The 21122-nt window shown below is 33.6% G+C and overlaps 1 protein-coding gene across 2 annotated transcripts; it reads right to left on the bottom strand.

Annotated features, from left to right (window-relative positions):
- Positions 1-532: 532 nt before the first annotated feature.
- Positions 533-19655, bottom strand: LOC123531723 (solute carrier family 23 member 2-like). Of its 2 annotated transcripts, none has more exons than XM_045312939.2 (13): positions 19250-19655; positions 9134-9291; positions 7490-7590; positions 7033-7106; positions 6449-6630; positions 5806-5926; positions 5207-5363; positions 4818-4965; positions 3366-3471; positions 2714-2878; positions 2004-2112; positions 1718-1813; positions 533-1145 (listed from the first exon to the last, which is right to left on the bottom strand). In XM_045312939.2, the coding sequence occupies exons 1-13, from the start codon at positions 19418-19420 to the stop codon at positions 928-930; spliced, it is 1806 nt and encodes a 601-aa protein (XP_045168874.2). In that variant the 5' UTR covers positions 19421-19655; the 3' UTR covers positions 533-927. The 2 variants fall into 2 exon arrangements, with proteins under 2 accessions (XP_045168874.2, XP_045168875.2); XM_045312940.2 differs by lacking the exon at positions 19250-19655 and adding an exon at positions 13102-13402.
- Between the last annotated feature and the right edge of the window lie 1467 nt (positions 19656-21122).

Here is a 21122-nt window from a genome sequence, read left to right as displayed (position 1 = left end):
ACAGACTCAATCAAACCGAATCTGGTATTATTCTTCTTGGTTGCATTCTTTGCTTCCAAAGTATCTTTTTACAGATTTTATTGATCTTTTTTCATCTTTGTACTCTATTGTTCACATTTTTGTTTGTCATTACCTTAACGTGTCCATTACAAAATTGAGTAACCTCAATCAAAAACAGGAAGGTATTTTTATAGCAATTGTAAGTTGTCTTAATGTGGTATACGTGGGCAAAAAAAGCATGATAACATGCGCACTATATATTTTAACTAAGCATGTCCGTAACATGTCAGTAAAATGTGATATTCCGTTTCTGTGACGATTTCAATGATTACAAATTGTACCCGACGTGATCTCTTTAAAAACACGACGACCATCTACTCTCCATTTGGAAATTTATAAGACATTTGTAGCAGCTAGATTTATTAATTGTTAATAACATCTAATAATATCTGCTATGACATTTAATCAGTCAAAAACAAAACAAATGAAAAATACATATTTTATTATACAGCAACATTTTATAATAATTATGTATTATATAATAATATATGGTTTTCTACGATACAAGACTACAACATTACATGGTTCAGACTGAATGGTATATAAAGACCATTTTTTCATTTTTGTAACAAAGCACAGAATAATACGCATCTGAACGTCAAACAATGATTTCATTCAAGAGCAAATCATTTTTTGAGATCACTTATTTCAATATTAACTCTATATCAAGGACTATTATCTACATCATTGTCGGCATCCATCAAATATTTGTCTGTTATGCGTGGTCTTCTTTTTCATTGTGCCGCTATGACCTTTGTCGCTATGACGTAATTCTTGTGAAATACTAAAGGTGATTTTATTGCATAGTAACACAGTTTCAGTCTTCTTTTGTAATGGAAAATGAATCGGATCTTGAATGGTTTTTGTTTACATTTGTTTCGATAAAACTGTGTCATTCTGGTCAGCACTTTTTGGTCTATATGGGAGAAATGGTAAATATTTCATAATCTTCCACTGCATCATGGACTCAGGCATGAGAGGTTCATAGACTTCGTAGCCTTCATCATACATGTCTGGATCTACTTTAATAGTCTCTTCGTTCTTTGGCACTTGCCACGCCGCAATCCCTCTTTCCTCAGCAGTACCTACATAGAGTAAATATGTCAGATTTAGTCATCGCATCTTACTAGAGATTGGAAAATAACGTGAACAAAATACGAAAAATTGCGGCAAAATAAGAAAGTAAAATACTACGGTTAGTTTCTGACTTGGAAAATTAATGTAAGCTTTAAATATTTGTGAGTTATATTGTGTGATTTTCACCGGTACAATATCACAGTCGGGTAACACTATTTCAAATATTTCTTGTTTAACTAATTTTATTTCAGTGCATTCCTGCATTTTATTTCATTATACCTGGCGTATTCTGTATATATAACATTTATTGTCTGACCGATCAGTCTGGATCTTGGCGCTATGTATTAATTGCCATTTAAAGATAAAAGGTACATCAAATAATAAGTCTTACATGAGTTATTTATTTTATTTGTATATATTCGTACTTGGTCTTAAAGTATATGAAAACTCTACCATGAAATGAGCTTAAGACCTTTTATCAAATTAAATACAATAAAACTTCTTGTAAATTATATTCTTTATAATATATTTGATAGAATACCAGATAATACTAATGAAACACAAATGCATTGTAACTAACCTGGAACAGTGTTATCAAGAAAAAATGCCAACAGAGTACCAATTAGGTTGGGGTTGGACAACAACATTGTCAGTATATTGTCAACACCTTCGTCTCCTGTAAGTAATGAATGAAAACATCATCAGCACATATATACGCTTTACCAAACATATTGATTTTTATTTCCATATTAGACCAATTTAGGAACAAAACTCCGGTAAGGAAAATGGTAATGGTCACTTTCACAATTAGTCCGCACAAATGTGAATGCATACTTTTAGATAGAAAAAAAGATAGTTATACATGCCTGTATCTATAGGCTTTTCTTTTGATTGTGCCCATGTTGGTACTGTTAAGCCAATAAAAACTGATAAGCCCAATACAGCGATATTCCTTGATGATCCCATCTTAGTCACCTTTGTAAAAAATAAAATACAAATGTATGTTATCCTATAACTATAAAGATATAGATGTTGAGGGGAAAACCTAATTGCTTTACATAAAAGATCAAACAATATGTACGGTTGCGTAAACTTTGACTATACTCAGTAATATTTCTAACTCAATGGCTGGAAATTGTTAAAAGAAGGTACAAGAATTTTTGTAGTTTTATATTTCATTACTCCAGTACATGTATGATGTCTGCTTCTTCCAGAATATTGCATTTACCTGAGTTCTTTTAGCATTTCAGATTTATTTAAAGATGTTCCAGTAACACTTCTTATTTTTCATCGGATACTAATGTGTTGTCATGCATAAATATTTACTTTTATCGCCTAAACGATTTGCTTTTAAATATCTTATGCATGTGAAACATGAAGCATAAATCATAAAAAAGCTACAATGCCTGAACAGATTTAGTAATATCTGCTTTTATCTGAACATTTCAATAAAGTAACAAAGCTTATTCTTATCTTTATTTACAATATGACAAAACTATGTTATTGATAAACTGTCTCAAAAAATGACATTCCAAAGTTATGTTATGGTTAACTATCTAAAATAATATAACTTTACCTCTAAGTTAGATATAATAACGCCAAAGAATATACCAAACAGTACAATGACAGCGCCACCTAGGACAGGATATGGTATTGTTACAAAGATGGCCGAGAACTTTCCAAAAACGCCAAACAGAATGTAGAATATACCACAAACTATAAACACCTGCCTGCTTGCAACCTTGAACAAAAAAATACAATGGCATGGAGTTTTGGGCATAGTATATCTTTAATATATCTTATCTAGAATTGTGTCCACACGACACGGATGTCCCAACAAACTGCGCAATGTCATTATCAAGGTCCTTCACCTATGCAACTTTGAAGCCATTCCTCCAAAGAGAATGAGGGGTTGAACACACAAAGTTTCTTCACTATACCCTTTATAGTGAAATTAACAGAAGTTTGAAGCAAATCATGCTAATAGTGTGGGAGAAGTTGGACACACAATATTTCAGGACGTACGTACATACAGACAGCAGCAACGCTATATCCTCGCCCGCCCAAACATATAGGTTGGGGGAATAAAACGTTATTTTTAAAGTGTACAACGAGCAATTGGTGTTTAATAAAAAGATGAGTAAATATGGTATACACTAATATATACTCAAAATTATGATTTGCCTCACTTGTACAAAGTAAACCTACTGTTTACAAGGTTAACGTACCCTTGTAACTCCTATAGCTCCTAAACAACCCCCGTTTGTTGATGTTGCATGTCCGCAACCGACCGTACCTGACAGGAAACTACAAAGACCTTCGATCATTATCCCTCTGAAATGAGTCAGAACCAAAATATCTGCTTACTATTCAATTAACTGACGAAAATGCATATCAGAATCTGTAAGAATATCCTTTGGATGTATAGAAAGCAACCAAGCAAAATAATGGCAGATTCGATTTGATAACTCAGTATTAAAAAATAAACGAGACGTAATATAACAGATTTGTTGAGATATCATTCTTGTAAGGTCTCTGGTAAAGGCAGTATTTACTATAATAAAATTAATGTCTTTACGTAAATAAGCGACTGAAATGTAAAAGCTTAACTTGGGGTTATCAAACGTCAAGCGTTAATGCTCAAAAGATATGCATCAAAGCTAAATCTGAAGTTTCTTTACGTTTTAATGTCTGTATAATCATCACAAGGAGTAACGTCTCCCCTGATTCGGGGAGAAATATTGTTTGATCCGTATCCGTCTGTCTGAATCTGTGTCTATGTCTGAATGTCGGATTTCAATAAACATTGCAGCATAAATCGGTTTGAAGTGTACTTATCGAAGTCACGTCCCGCACGGTTTATTTATATGGGGTTAAGTCTCCTTAAATGTCTTTTCCTTTTAATGATTGTACACACTACTTATCCTTTAGTAACTGTTGGAATGAAATGATTTGTTTCAAGTTAATTACGCACATTTAACTTATTAATACGGGTGAATGGTGTTTTGGTTTTTAGCAAGGGTCTCGTCAGAGACACTTGCTTTAGTTAGGCTAAATCCGAAGACACTCGATGAAAGCCTTTAGATTTGAACTATGGCCCTTTAAAAAGTCGTCTGCTTCTTTCATATTTTTGTTTAATTTGCTTGAACATTCAAAGAAATGAACAGTGCAAATCCTTGTTGTGCATATTGTTTGGATGATTTTATGAGCTTTTTATTCTTCCTCTTTATAACCGTAAAGCTTGACAGGAGTAAATGGTATTAAGCCTAGTTATGTATATCATTGGTCTGTTCCAGCTGTATGATTGTCATGGAATATTATTGCCATTTGATGATTTCGTTCAAATTACACACCCGGTCTTCTCAAAACTGAATACATTGGGAGACATCACTTTTATTTCTAAGATAACCTTCTAGTTTACCAAATTGATGCAAGAAATATTATAAACTGCTTGTACAGCAACCATTACATTATCTGCCAGGATATGTCTTACATTGTTGCTTTTATATTGATGTCTTGTTAAATACGTCTAGAGACTGTTTTGCAGCTTTTTAAAACTGATTTTTACGCGTTGTAACCATTGATATATATATATATATATATAGATATTAGAGACAGAGGGCAAAATGATGACATGAAGAACACAACTTAATTAAAGATATTGAACTTTTTCACATTACCTATTCACTGCGTGGCTCGGAGGAGCTGGGACGCGACATACTCTTGCGCAAGCGTAGTAGTCACCAATGGAATCTAGGACGGATATCAGTGTAGCAATTAAGAATGATATGAGAGCTGCTGCACTGAAACTGATTGGACCAAATTGTCCTATAAAGTAAAGAAAATGACAATAAATGCAAGTGATTCCGAAAACTGGCACATGATTCACTATCGCCATTTAAGTTATATATTGTTGTTAGTTAGTTTAGAGAGGTATTACTAATTGAAAATGTATTTTGGTTGTTTCGAAATACTAAATTTTATTTTACGCATTAAGCAAAAAAATTATATACTGGCTATAAGTGACCATTACATCAATTTGATACAATATGTCAAAGCTCATAGTGACCTGGGTACGGAAAATTAAACCACGGATTATCCCGTATGACGTCATTGCGCGCGTCAGTTCTAGCCTTGTATCCAAGAGCATTTGGATCGTCTGGAAACACACCTGCCGCCGTAAGTATTGCACATAGTCCCCAGTTGAATATTATGGATATTAGTATCTGCAAGTTGAAATCAATAGCGTTAAGCAAAATGGAGCTGTATATATATATATATATACAACAAAGACAGAAAATCAACCAAAATGACAAACTAGAAAGTGCCTGTAGCAAAATAAAATCTACAAGTCAAAATTCAAGACAGAAAATTCAATCTAGAACATGCACTCATGTCCTACGTACAGAATCAATACGCCTTACCATACATCATTTATATTTTATTTTACAAAGTGAGTTTATCATGACTTTCAAAATCTATATATCGTATTGATAGCAAATCGAAATTATTGCAGTTTAAATGTTATTTGCGAGAAACGGATCAATTCTATCATTCACGCATAGTAGAGCAGATCAATATCTCTTGATTAATGAAATAGAAGATGCACTAAATGACTTTACACCTATAGAACAAAGCTTTTCAGACAGCTAAGTCTAAGGTACGTACCGAAAACACCTGATGAAGTGGATAGCGAATTATTCGGCACCCTCCTGAAGGTGTCCACACCGGAAGTGGCATATTGTGTTTGGCTAGATAAAGTGACAGAATTACTCCTACAGCTACCGTTCTGCAAACGTCATATAAAAAGTAAGTAGCAAACAACAACAGATAACAAACAGCTGGTAGGTATGATACTGTCTTGTATTTTATTGTCCCCTAGTGCTTGATGTAATTATATATCATGAAAAAGATATAATGTCTAATGTATAATTTGCATATACTTTATCTACGAATAACCATTCTTTCATAAAGACAGTTTTCTTTTACAATGTTACTGATAGATTAAACAATGAAAAGGTGTTTCCTTGCGACAGAGATATTAGCCGTCTTTCTTGTACAAAACTGATGACAGGTTTAACAATGAACACAAGTGTGCACTTATGACAGAGCTGTAGGTCAGCTTTCTTGTACGAAATAGATGACAAATTTAAAAATGAACACGAAGTGTGTATTTACAACAGAGCTATAGGCCAGCTTACTTGAACAAAATTGATGACAGGTTAACAATAAACACGAACTTTGTACTTACGAAAGAGCTATAGCCGAAATTGATGACAGGTTTAACAATAAACACGAAGTTTGTACTTACGACAGAGCTATTGGCCAGCTTTCTTGAACGAAATTGATGACCGGTTTAACAATGAAGATAAAGATTAACATCAGAGTTGGGACTATGGTGAGTGGGCCTATATATCTGAGTAATACACCAATCAAGCCAGTGAGGCCAAGGAAAGCATGTATCAAACCGGCAACCATCAGGCTTCCCTGCAACTGTTGATATTTGATAATCACAAGAAAGCAATTATTTTTCTATAGAAACATACGTGTACAAATACAAATGTACATTAGTCAAATGCATCGAACTTGAAAAAGACAACTACATCTGTTATGCATGTCTTTTCTCATTTAGTATCACATAACGCCCATTTGGCTTCAGAGATCAGTGTCAGTCATTCAAATGAATGTTAGAAGCAAGACTTGAATCCTCGTTAGTTAAGATTAATCGGTTTGAAGAGATCCGCTTCACACTGACCAATCAATGTATTTATCACATTTGTAGCATCGTTATTGAGTACCGAAGTCTTTTAATGCTTATTATATTTGATATACAATTAGAAATTTACTGGATTCATTTAAGGCTATAATAAGAACTTTCGAAAACCAAAGCCTTACCGCTTGAATATTTGACATTATCAGTTCCTCATGCTGCTCTTCTGTCATGTTGGTCGTGATGTTCCTTTCAATAGCTGAAGCAGGAAAGTTACGAAATAGTTTCTTGAAATTTTAATCTTTCTAATGATATTTTAACAATTTGACCTAAAGATCACCACAAAGAGATCACATCCAGATATCTTCTTTGATTGTTAAAAGAGTCGTACATTATTGAGATCTTATCTCATACTGGCAACATTTTGTGTATACTTGTTTTTCCATGTGATTTCTGGACATACATATTTCTGATCATCTCACAATTTGCATTGCGAACTTAATGTCAAATTATAATGTGAATGTTTACAATAGGGTGACAAAATGATATTTGTTTCTAGTATCGGAGCTTCGACAGACAGTTTCTAGGGAGATGCGTGTTTGAGAATTTGCTTCCTGGTAGGTTGGTCATCTTCCAGCTTACCTCTTTCAGTCTTAATGCTGGAACAGAATGAGCTACCATCGTTCGCTAATAGCAACAGCGGGACGATGTATTCAGATGATGCTCCCTGAAACAGAGGTAACCTGAAGAAAAAAAAGTATAATAAAGTAAGTAATATACAAGGTTATTGACAATATTCCTATCAATTGGACTTGTTTTTAAAATATTCACTATATACATCTATAACTGAAGTTTCATTCCTGGCACCCAGTATAGAACAAATTTTGTTAGAGAACATATATCTAAATGCAGTAAAACAGGATGAAAATGTTTAAATTGTTCGAAATATAATATTGTTTGATCATTAGCGCATTTTGTAAAGCTCTCAATCCATTTGAACTTTCCCGCTGTTAAAATTGCCACGTGTAAGCGTATTCCATGTGTGTTTGTTGGAAATGGTTTACATTTTCCTACCGGGAAAGCAGTTGTCTCGTAAATAAATCCCTGGTCGTGTCGATTTAAAAAAAGTATGTAATACCATAGTTGTGTTAGTCGATTTAAGTCATAACTCAATACATAAATGCTGCTGCACCACCGCGTCTGTAATTTTTCGCAATCAGCTCTATCTTAACCAAGTGGATCGCTTTAAAAGATTGGAAACAATATTATTCTAAATACTCTCATTCTTAACACTAATGACCTGTGAGACCTGTTTTCATTGTAGGTTTTTCATTAAGTTTGGTCAGCTGGGGGTTTAATTTGTATGTTTCTCCAATTTGATCCAGCTTAGCTTAGCAGTCCTTATACTGTCCTAATTTAAAATCTAAGAGGACAAATGTGTTAAACAGTCTGTATGTTACCCGGTTTTTTTTTTTGGCGATTCACTGGAGGAATAGATAATATGATAAAATCTGTAAAAAGATCCTTTGGAAGCATAGAATGCAACCAAGCAAAATAATAGCAGACTCGGTTTGATTGAGTCTGTTCATGAGAGGTAATGGAAAGTGCAACATCTCTGGCTCCCTAGCACCGGCTTAAGCGGAATTCTATTACAAAGATATTGAATGGACTCTATGATCCCAAAAAAACCAAAAAATATATATGACGAGTCACGAAGCGAATTTCTTTAAAAATACATCACTGTAAAACCGGTACATATGCTAAGAAAGCTCAGATAAAGACGCGACGTAGGTTAACAAAGCCAGTCATACACTGTCAATTCCACCCCCCAAAAAATCGCCACACCTTTTAGGTAAATATTCTTTTTATCAGGAATTTAGGGAAATCCGTGTATAAAGGTGTAAAGGGAAAATCGAAAGTTATTGCAAAAATCATAATACAAAGAAATATTTCATGAATAAATATAAATACAATCTCTTTTTTGATCGTTAAATGCAGATATCTAACCAATGTAATACTAATAAGCGAAACAGTTCAAACTGACTTAATTGTATTTTAACCTTTAGCCTGCTGGTGGCAAGTGATTCTGCCTTTGCGACCAGTGCAGACCAAGATCAGCCTGCACATCCGTGCAGTCTGATCATGGTCTGCACTGTTCGCTATTCAGTCTGTAAATTTTCAGTGAACACCCCTTTAAATAATAAATGGTACTGCCCAAAATAAATGATGGACCAGTCCATTTTAGAAATTTAGCAGGCTAAGGGTTAATAAATAACACATGCCTACCTAATTCCAAACAAGTTCATAGCCACCGTGGTAATGCCGTTCATAAAGAGAGTAGAACTTAGAAGTTTTGCTTTAACGTTTTGATCATTCTCGGCGCAAACAGCCTCTGCAACGAGCAGGGACACGACCAGTGACCCTGAAAGGGCCAGAAGTGCTTGCTGAAAGTAAAGCAAAATAATATAGGATAGCGTGCTATACACAACACTCATAAGATTACAGTCGAAAAAAGCCTGAAATGGCGTTTGTACATGTAGATCACAAAGAACAATAGGCGGGAGGCGGATCTTTATATTAACCACATTTTGAATTCGATAGCAAAACATGAGATATAAAAAGGTGTATTGTTCGTAAACGAATCCTGCGAAACAAGTTACAAAACATAAAAATTCTACTATACCTGAGACATAAGAAAAGCATGTATAATTACTTATGTAGGATTTCACATGTATTATAAATATCTTCGACTATTATTAGGCTGAATTTTACTTTTGGCGAATATTCAAGAACAGATACAACTGTGTTTACAGTATCAAATATTTTAACTATAAAATGAAATGAAATCATATTGGCATGTGAGTCATTACCTATACAGTCGTTCAACCTAAATTAAACTACCTGATCATAGCCACGATGAAATTGCTTAGCAATTCCGAGATAAAGTTCGACAAAAAGTTTAATAAATCTTAGTGCAAGTCAAAACAAAAACGTTATTAAAGTAACGTTTCCTATTTTTTCCGTATCTAGAGACAAAAATACAGATGCATAGCTCGACAATGCTAAAGTATTTCCAGTTTCACAGTATGGTCTATATATTAAGCATGACATATTTTTGAAGAGCAATATTAAGTAACATTTTTATGTTCTCATATATCTGAAGGCGAATCTGTACATTTGAATCAAATATTTTCTACAATGTAAATTTTGATGAGATCACTTCAAAAATTACTAGGATTATTCGGCAGATTTAATGCAAAAAAAGTCGTATTTTCACTACACTGATACGGGAAAGATATGGACCTCGCGGAAGTTTTCATTATAGACTTAATATCTACCATGATGTGAACAACCTATGGGGCAATAAATGTAGGAAACACCAACGCCTTTAGATAAGTTTACTTTGGTGAAAAGCTACCAACAAGCTACTTTAGAATGGGTTTTGTGTGCAATCGGGCTTCGTGCGCAAATGTATAATGTATAACTTTATTGATAAATTCAACAGTGCGTGTTCAGTTTCTACTAACTGAACTTGGAATAGACACATTAAAAGTGTAAAGTGTAGAGTAGTGTAAGAGAGGCGCATCGCACCGAGATATGTTGATTTCCTTACAAAGTCTATGAAATGAGATGGTCGAGAGAAAATTCTTATTTTTGATCTTCAATATCCAAATGTTGCCTCTTTTTGATAAAACCTATCAAAACAAAGAGCTCAATTAAACTTTGGGTCAGAATTGAAGTACAGCAACTGAATACTTCGGTTTTATAATTTTAATACCATATGCAATACATAATTTGACAAAATTTGTGCAAATTAGGAATTTAAGTCGTGTAAAAGTGAAATATTTTGTCAGTTTTGTAAGGTTATTTTACCGTTTAGTTTTTACTTTTGTAATTTGTTGCTTTAAACACAAAATCAGTCACAATACCCTAGCTCATTACGCACGTGCAACTAACTGAGTAAACTTGACACCTATAAGGTAACAAAAATGATAGCAGTTGTCCTCAAAACACATTATTTTTATAGATCAATCCAATCTAGATAAACTGTCAACTAAAGTGATATCGCAACAAGTAAGTTACTGTCTTTGTAACTTTTCATGGCTTGGCCATGGGAAATAAATACGAGACCGTAACCTTTACGTTATCCTTCGACAGGGGCCTAAACGACAGGGGCAACACGTATGTACGAATATTTTATATTTCAAGCGCTGTCAGAGACTATATAACTTATTTGATAAATTCAACAGTGTGTGAAATATTTGAACATTAAAGGTACAAAACGCAGAAAATCTATACTTTTCAATGAAGTTTTTATGGTGTTTTTCAACGCCATGAAAATATATGGTAATTAAGATAAGATATTTACGGTTTTGTACTTAAGTGATGGAGCTAAAATGAAATTACAAAGATAACGTATAATAGCATCATACAAAATTAATGTTGTGAAATCCGTTCCACGTGTTTGACTATTTGATTTATTTGCACTTTATCATATGAATAAAATAGTGGGAAGGAAATATTTAGTTATTGTTTTATCCAATTCTGAAATAGAATCACATACAAAGTCTATTTATTAGGGAATCGATCCTATCGGTAATCGGGATCGATTCCTCTACGGTAACATGCGATATATACCGAATGAGATATACTATCGAATTAAAAAATGTGTCCTTCCGGCACGTGCACAGTGCGTCTGACTTCGGATTTTTTGGAAGAATACGCTTTTTACTTGTGCGTAATTAGCGTCCGCATAACTTGTCCAAATTGCAACGTCTTTCACATCACATCATTGTTCTTTTATTCCAAAATCTACCTAACGCATATTCCTGGGCAAACTGATGGACTGTAACGATTCCCGTTTGAGACAGTGCCTTATTTCATATTAATTCCTTTTGTTTCATGAAATAAGAGTTATACGATAATAATTCATCGAGCATCAAGATACCAAAAGAGATACCACAACATTTCATTTTCATGCGAAATAGATCGTCATATGCGAAGTACATATTGCACAGTAAAAAGTACATACTACTCTATGCAAAGTACATATTACACATTAAAAAGTACATACTACACTGTGCAAAGTACATATTACACAATAAAACGTACATACTACTCTGTGCAAAGTACATATTACACAATAAAACGTACATACTAGTCTGTGCAAAGTACATATTACACAGTAAATACTGCTCTATGCAAAATACATATTACACAGTAAAAGGTATATACTCCTCTATGCAAAGTACATATTACACAGTAAAAAGTACATACTGCTCTATGCAAAGTACATATTACACACTGTCAGTAAAAAGTACATACCGCTATGTGCAAAGTACATATTACACAGTGAAAAGTACATACTGCTCTGTGCAAAGTACATATTACACAGTGAAAAGTACATACTGCTCTGTGCAAAGTACATATTATACTCGACACAATCGGAATCATATCTAAATCTTAAAACATCAAAAGAGTGTGGATCAGGAAAATTTGGAAGCTAGCTGGAATACAATGTTCCTTCGAGGTAAACTTTGCTGCTCCATGTTACCAATATAAGGCTTTTAAAGGTGACATTGCCACTGGTGAACAAAGCGAATATAAAAAAGATCGATTGGTGCACATATTAGCCGACCGTTCTTTATGGATTCTGAGCACGAGAACGTCAGAAGTTCTGAAATATGCACCCCTAACGCCTAGTACAGGCTGTAATAGCGGAACTCTGTTATAGAAGAAATAACGTTAACATCACTTTGTCTAAGTACAGAGCGACTTCTAACGGTTGTCACACGGCACTTTAAACTTAATGCTGCTTAATGGTGTAAGGAAATGGTACTAAATTCACTTTTCTGTGACGATTAGCTGGAAATGTACACGATTTATTGTGCCTTTAAAATCTGCAAAAGGTTGCACTGAAACGTCTTGTCCTTAACCTTTAGCCTGCTGACGGCAGGTGATATTGCCTTTGCGACCAGTGCAGGCCAAGACCAGCCTGCACATCCGGCTGATCATGGTCTGCACTGTTCGCTATTTAGTCAGTAAATTATCAGATGGCCTTCAAATGATAAATGGTACTGCCCATATTGAATGATGGACCAGTCCATTATAGAAATTTAGCAGGCTAAAGGTTAAGTAGGTAAGACAATCCCCTTACCAGGACATAATGATATCATTACAAATCTGCAAATGGTAAAAAAATATACAGTTTATCATTTCTTATATAACGTCAAAAGAAATAAATGTTGTGATACCTGTAGTCCGCACAGAATTGTCACGTGACACGGTAGCGTTTTATTTAGTATTCCATAAAGCAAATATTTGTTTGCAGTAACTTCTACTAAAGTTTCATTTTCCTCTTCTGTGATTGCATCTTGTTTGTCACTTATTCTATCAATATCGGTTTGTTTTAACATTTTAAGTACACCTTATCTTGTGGAGTAATTAATGAGATTTGAAGAAACAAAACAAAATTTCCTAATCAGTAAAGTTTAACACAAATGATTTTATATTTTGTGCATATCCAACAGCTCATTACCGAAATGTGGTGTCAACATTTTCACCACATACTTCAGCTAATTTAAACATAAAATAAAAAAAATACAATAAGCTTGATATATTTCGCGTACGTTTAAGTTTGGTAACTAATAGGTGAACAGGCTTAATCGCATAAATAACTGCCATTACACATCTTAACTTATCTTAAGATTCTGCTCAATATTTCTGAGTTGTATAACTTGGTGCGCAATATTTGATCAAACTTTTAATTATGGAAAGCACCGAATCTTAAGTACTACGTGAATGAATTATATCTATGAACATCAATCCCCGTATTCACAAAACATTTTAGTCTCAGCTGAGTTTGATAATGAAACTTTATTTGCAATTTATTTCTGAATTGCATGTTTAAAACTAAATTTTAAGTTCATAACTATTTTGAAGTGACTATTCAGTATTTATGGTCAGTCTCATTTGGAAGTTAATCTTGAAGTTTTAAAATCAAGATTTTAAACTCGAACGCACCTGAGACCAAAACATATTTTGTGAACATCGTTCAGTTTCCACAAGGTATGCTAGAAACCTACTCATTCACTGTCAGTGAGAATATACCTGTTGATACAGAAACATGAAATGTACTATCACGCTGGTCAATACATAAAAAATGTATAATATCGAAATGATATGTGACTCAAACCAGCATATATGGTCAAAACAGTAAAAAAAGTCTCTGTTCGAACACAGCTTTCTATGGTCTCTCCGTAGGGTCTAGAACTACCTCAAGGGGCCTGATTTTGGTCACACAGGGTAGCCAGGACATGTAACGACACGTTCAAGGAGTATGTCAATCATATCAAGTCAAACTTGCTCAAACAGGGTCGTTAACATTCCAGAGTTAAACATGATTAAATCATGTTATTCGTTGAGATTGAATATACCGCCCGGTCGTCTTATATGATACTCCAGAACGACCTGAGACCTACACAAGGTATCTAATCTTGGCCAGTACCTATTCGTACAAAATAATGGTAGCTTAGTTTTCTTATATTTTCCTATCGTGTGTAACAGAGTGTGTGATTTTTTCAACTTTTTAAATCTATATTCAAAAGATGATTTATTAGTTTTTTGTTTTGAACTGTATTGCGACTTTATATAATATAAATGTATCACCGCTATAAAAGCTGATCACAAAAACGTAGAAATTTACTACTGGGGGCTTATCAGTACAGGTAGCTGTGCTCCCACAGTTTATTATTCGTGAGCACAGGTTTTACGTAGGCTGTCATTTCAAGTAGGTATCAGATATATTACGTCGTTATTTCTAATTCTTCCGTAGAAACTGTTTCATTTAAAGGGACCAACTCATTTTACTAGACGAAAAATAATTTCTCTCAAAAATCCATAAGAAAAGTGAGTACTCTGAAAGTGACTAGTGGTACAAACTTATTGACATAAAATTTTTGCAAAATATTCTTATAAATAACCCGAAATGTTGTGCAGAAGGCAGTAAACCGTTGCAACGGTTTTGAAATAATGCAGAAAATTTACATTCTTTCAGCATTTTACCAATATCTAACATTTATTTTCACCCACTTTTATCATTTTTCAGTGTCATATATACCGGGTACATTCTATGCCAATCTTGGTGGACATCATCAGAACATGTTGAAAAATTTCACCCAAATTGTGGACGAGTAGTTTTAAAATGTTGGTAAGTGCTCTTTTTAACCTTCGTTTTAAGACTTTCAGTGAAGAACTGATGGTCTATAATGATGACAGAAAAGGCTGTCGTTACGGTGCACTTAAAAGTGGCTGCTGCAAGTTATATGTATGTATAAAATGTAAACAATTTATATGTATGTATAAAAGCGTCTATATCAAATTTTTATGTCACTTTATGTGGCAACATTAGTCAAAGTAATGTACAATATAAAATATTAATAATGTACATTATCCAAAATATCAAGCAGGTTAAAATAGATACACATGTTTGAGTATGTGTTAGCTTTCATACATCTTATTTGTCTCTTCAAGTAAATTTTGGGCGGCCTTTAGTGATTATAATAATAGTGTTTGTCCAAATCATGTTACACTCGCACTGAAGGAGCTCCACTGATTACCAGTAAAATACAAGGTACACTACAAAATTCTTACCCGCACCTATAAGGCTCTTTTATTAAATGTATGATAGAAGTGCACAGACGGGTGGGAAACCTAAGGTCACAAGAGATGGTTTCACTAGATGTGCTAAAGAGTAAAATAAAAAAGTGGAAAACCACAGGTCGCCCAACACGACATAAACGAAAATGTTGCAGGCTCGGTTTGATTGAGCCTGTTAATGAACGGGTAGTGGAAATGCAAGCTATCGTCCACGCTCTCTAGCTCCGGGTTGAGCAGAACTCAACATTTGAACTCAACAAAACTTTGATGTATGGCAATAAAAGCTTTTCGTTCACTGCCCTAAGCTTTGTAAACCTCTTCTCGTCAAGATTAGAGAGGCCTACATGCTGCCTTTAAAAGTAAAAACCCATTTACTTGTACAGCATTTTGCAAACTGGCTGATAAAACTTTTCATATGAATGCGTAGAACAGTACTTTATCCTATAAGTCATTTAGTTTATAATATTTACATTCACTATGTATGTTGTTTAGAAAACTAAACGACAGCTATTTTCATATAAACAATATTGGTGCAGTCATGACGTCGTTCACAAAATATCAACAAAATAGCGTCATTCCAAAAAAAAAAAAAACAAACATTGAAAATCGGCAATCAAAATGTCAAAAAAGCATTTGCCATGATAGCTGAAACGCCTCTTCTCGCGGTTAATATCAAAACTGAACGGACACGACTTTTCGATTTTTCCTTCAAAATAAAGATATTTTATATTAAAATCATTATCCTCCAGAGGTTTGTCTCAACCAGGGAACCATGGTAGACTTCTGATATGTGCGAATGTATTAAATCAGAAACTATATTTTTATCGGACGGCGAATTACAATTTAACTTTGGTTGTTGCTTTTGCTGTTCTATCTATTATTGTAAAGATAAAAAAAATGAAGGCATTGTACCTTCAGGTAAAATCCACAATGGGACTTCTGGTGAATCATACAAGAAAGACTTGCGCGATTAACGGATTTGCCAGAAGTCCCAGTGTGGATCAGACTGCATAAATGCACAAGCAATAAACACTCAGTTCTTAAAAATTATCTTGTTTTGTAATGTATTCTTACACAGGTTTTGTTAATTAAATAAGGCAGTTTTTATATTCTGTAATGATGTTTCGAACGTACATATGTGCACGATAAGCGTGCTATTTACATGTGGTATAATAATGCTAATAATAATCTTTTATATCTTTTTTCTCTGTCTGGTACAGGTAATATGTGTAAGCTATACTGAAAATTTGAGACGGAGTACAAAAACAAATAAAAATGCAGTGGAGTGTAACTAATTGCAAATTTCACGCAGTTACTCTTTCCCATCATACAAAAATGGCTTAGAACATCCGACAAATTGTCAAGTGTTAATTTTCAGAATGTGTGAATTTTATCTGCAGTCAACATGAATGCAAAGATGGTGTCATCCTGGTATTTAAGTACTTCTGGGTCGTTGTATCCTAGGAAGTAGTTCGTCTCCATTTTGAAGCCATCCCTATTTTGATTGGTTACATTTCAAATGTATTTATTGACATTGTGTAAATTTTGTGCCATTTCTGATGTCTTTAACAGTTGTGCTGGACCAGTTTAACGTGCGGCAGGATTAAAAGAGTACTGTTCAAACCAGACGGCATTGACAGATGCGCATGAGGAATTTTACGGTCATTGTAAACATTGAAATGTAGCAAAAATGTTCATTGTTGAATACAATTGTTTTCTAGTCATAAATGAGTTTAATAGTATTGAACTTTAGAAATGCCATTGCTGTAATTATGTTGTGAAATTCTCTATTCGTATCCAAAAATGCTTGTTTCACTATACAGCAAAGAAGGAGAAATGATACCGGGCCGACACCGGGTGTGAATCCGAATGTTTTTACAGATGTCTAAATGACTGCAAAGAAATTAAGACAAAATAGCCGCTGGAGGATCTGATAATTCACAGCGTTAACTGGCTATTTTACGAATCTTGAAATTTGATATTCAAATTACTTCTTGCTAGTGTTAAATTAGTCTTAACTGGTACGGAAGTTTTGAGCATACATGTAGATAAGGTTAGCGTGGCAGTATATTAATAAAAAGTTTTAAGGTAATGGTAATCGTATGTCAAGAAAACATATTCAAATTACAAAAAAAAGAGAACCTCTACAACTACAACTTTGTGTATACTAAATTGTTAATTTAATAAAATGTCTTCATAAACAAAATGATTTCGTCAGAATGCACCATTTTGTACATTTTTGTATATATACGTATATTAGTATACCATCGCAATATTTCGAAATAAATCGCATATGCGGGTTATTTTTAAAGCCAAATACCGAATATAGAGGAGGATCAACTTTAAAGTCGACCAAACAAATATTAATGTAAGTTCTGTGGTAGTCCTTAAAAGTGCTCGCTAGTAAAAACATATACATGTAGCAAAACTTTCAGCAATGCTCAGTGACGTCTTTTCAACAAAATAATAATTGTTTTAAAACAAGTTTTATTTATAACTCCATATAGACCATGCTCTATGCAGTAATCAGGGAGAGAAAATAACTCAGAGATTATCCACATTCTATCTAACATAGTCTTAAAAATCCATCGTTTGATTTTATTCATACAGAATGTTTTGATTTAACAGAAAATAGTCACCAGGTACTAAATGTTTTGCTTCAGAATAGAGAGCAAACAAGTTAAGAACCATTCATTTCTAATTTGTGGAGTTGTGGTGTAACAACAAATTAACGCAGCCGTACTTAAACTAAATATGTAAATGTACATAGGTTAAATAACCTAATATATAAATGCATATAGGTTACATGATTTAATATGTAAATGTATAAAGGTAACGTAACTTAATATGAAAATGTATATAGGTTACATAACTTAATATGTGAATGTATATGCATGTATTAAATGTGTATAAGTTACGTAACTAATTATGTAAATGTATACAGGTAACGTAACTTAATATGTAAATGTATGTAGGTTACGTAACTTAATATGTAAATGTAAGGTAACGTAACTTAATATGAAAATGTATGTAGGTTACGTAACTTAATATGTAATATGTAAATGTATAAAGGTAACGTAACTTCATATGTAAATGTATACAGGTAACGTAACTTACCATGTAAATGTATACAGGTAACGTAACTTGATATGTAAATGTATACAGGTAACGTAATTTAATATGTAAATGTATACAGGTAACGTAACTTAATATGAAATTTATAGGTAACTTAATATTTGAATGTATACAGTAAAGGAAATTGTAGTTACAATAATCGTATAATAGTTAATAAATAGGATACAACATTAAATTGATAAATAGTTTAAGGATAACGTAATTTTTAGAGTTTTATAAATATGTTTTAGATACATAATTAACTTTGTAATTTTATGTCAGTAATACAAATAATAGTAAAATTACGTAAAGTTCAGATATCGATACTCACTTTTACGATAATCATAGAAAACGAACATTTCTAAAAATTTTGATAATCACTTTTACGTTTATCATAGATAACGAACTTTGTTCAGAGTTTTATAATTATTTTTATGATAATCATAGATAACGAACTTTGTCAGTTTGTAATCATTTTATTAAAATTATAATATATTATTTTAACTTTACTAATGATATCTATTTGAATCATACTTAACCAAATCTTAACTCAAAATCAGAATAATACATGAAATTGCCATTAATATTAACATCCAAATAAATAGATACAGACGTTTTAAAAAGTCCTACCTGCAATGCACATAGTACAGTTATATGTATCGGGGGTGTTTCGCTTAATACTCCATAAATCAAATATTTGCTTCTATTTTCCTCTTCCACTTTGATAAAAGTTTCAATCTCGCTAATTGTGTCAGTTTCATTTTCCAAATTTATATTTTCTATCTCTCCATTCGGTTCCATTTTATGAAGGAAAGGTACACAGAAGACATCTACTATCACATTCCGATTCAATATATTTGCAGGTAAACCACTTTTACATGAAGTAGACCAGAACAAAAGTATTGCTACGGTGAAGGTTTTTATTACTACTGTTTGCAGATCAACCTTTTAAATCGATAGAATTTTACCTTTGAGTCACAGAAGCGGCGATGCTGAAGCTATTTTTGAACCTCGTCTAATACAGGTAACTCCGCCCTTTCAGATACGAGGTAAGGTTAATTTACGCTACAAGTCGGTAAAATAAACTGAATGAACTTATTTATGTTGACCACATGACTGAGTTTTACAAGGTTTTATAAAAGATTGATTCAAATACTGTTGAAACGGATGTTTAACCGAAAATTCATGTTTGAAAGTATTTTTTGTCCAATGGCATTGCAGTATTTTTTCAAATTATCGGGACATTTATTTTGGTAAACTTCCAGTCGTTTGTTAATCCGGTAAGTCGCATACTTTTAACTGAAACGATTTACATATAGGAGGGGCAAGAGGCGTGTTATTGATTTTACTCGCTCTGACGTCATCCGCGATCGACCCATTTTAATCGGATTCCACATAGGGACCTTACAATGCTAAGTTGGTCTAATTCAAATGTTACACAGATTGGGAAAATAGCTAAAGCGTAAACACAAACGCTTTCTGTTGACAGAGGTAGACAGAAATTAAAACGCTTTCTAGTTTAAATATAATGCAAAATCGTCACAATTTAAAAAAAAAAAAGAAAACAAACCAACTGAATGTCTGCTTACGAAACAGTAGATCTAGTTAAATTACAGCAATAGTAATCTCAGTCCGACAATTACAAGTGAAAAACACTTGCTGTAGTCCACAATTGCCACAACGGAAAAGGGGCACCCGAAAAAAAGAACATGTTAGTGTCACCTTCTCAGCGCAATGCAGAAACTATAACTTTAAAAATCAAAACAGGTCAACTAAACTGTCAACGGTTCAAGAGTACAATATTAATACTTCAAAGATCACTTTCTTCCCGTAATTTTTAATAATGACTAGATTGTTTGCACAGTTAGGAACATTTATCACTAACGCATCATTCACGCAATCCTTACGTGGCACAACTTGTTGATCCATTTCCGGCATTTCAGAGACTTGTTCGGACTTTACGACGAGGACATTATCATCTTTCACAGAAGAAACAGTTGCCGCCGGAGCGGTGACTGGTAATTCAATTTCAGTTTTTTTAGTATCCGGCTCCAGAGCACCGCTGCGGCTTGTTATTGCTTTATATGCAAACTTTTTGTTGTATAGTGTAGTTCATAGTGTAACTCTTGCCGAGTGATTTGTAATTTTATGGACACTTACGTCACTTCCAGCTTCTGTAAAGAAACGTTTCAACATAGATTTAATTCCATTGTGAGAGATTGTACTGGAACTAAACTTCGAATTGTTGTTTTCATCCAAATCCTCAAGTGGCTTCCGGTACAAAGGACTTTCTTTTGGGATAAGTGATAGATACCGTTCATATAAGCTCAATAAATTGTGCTGCCTATCCGGCTGCTCGTAATGTCGCACTTATTGTTGGATATATTTCCGGCCCTTGATCCCACCCTGTGCTTTTTTACGTTGGACAGGAGTGAACAGAATGTAATGCCGTTTCTGTTCCTTGTCTTCCATTATCTCAAATTGTGAAGCCTGACAATTGACG

This window comes from Mercenaria mercenaria, chromosome 11 (genome assembly GCF_021730395.1).
Source record: "Mercenaria mercenaria strain notata chromosome 11, MADL_Memer_1, whole genome shotgun sequence".
NCBI lineage: Eukaryota > Metazoa > Mollusca > Bivalvia > Venerida > Veneridae > Mercenaria > Mercenaria mercenaria.
Note: the sequence above shows the minus strand (reverse complement) of the source record. Positions and strands in the feature narration are given on the sequence as shown.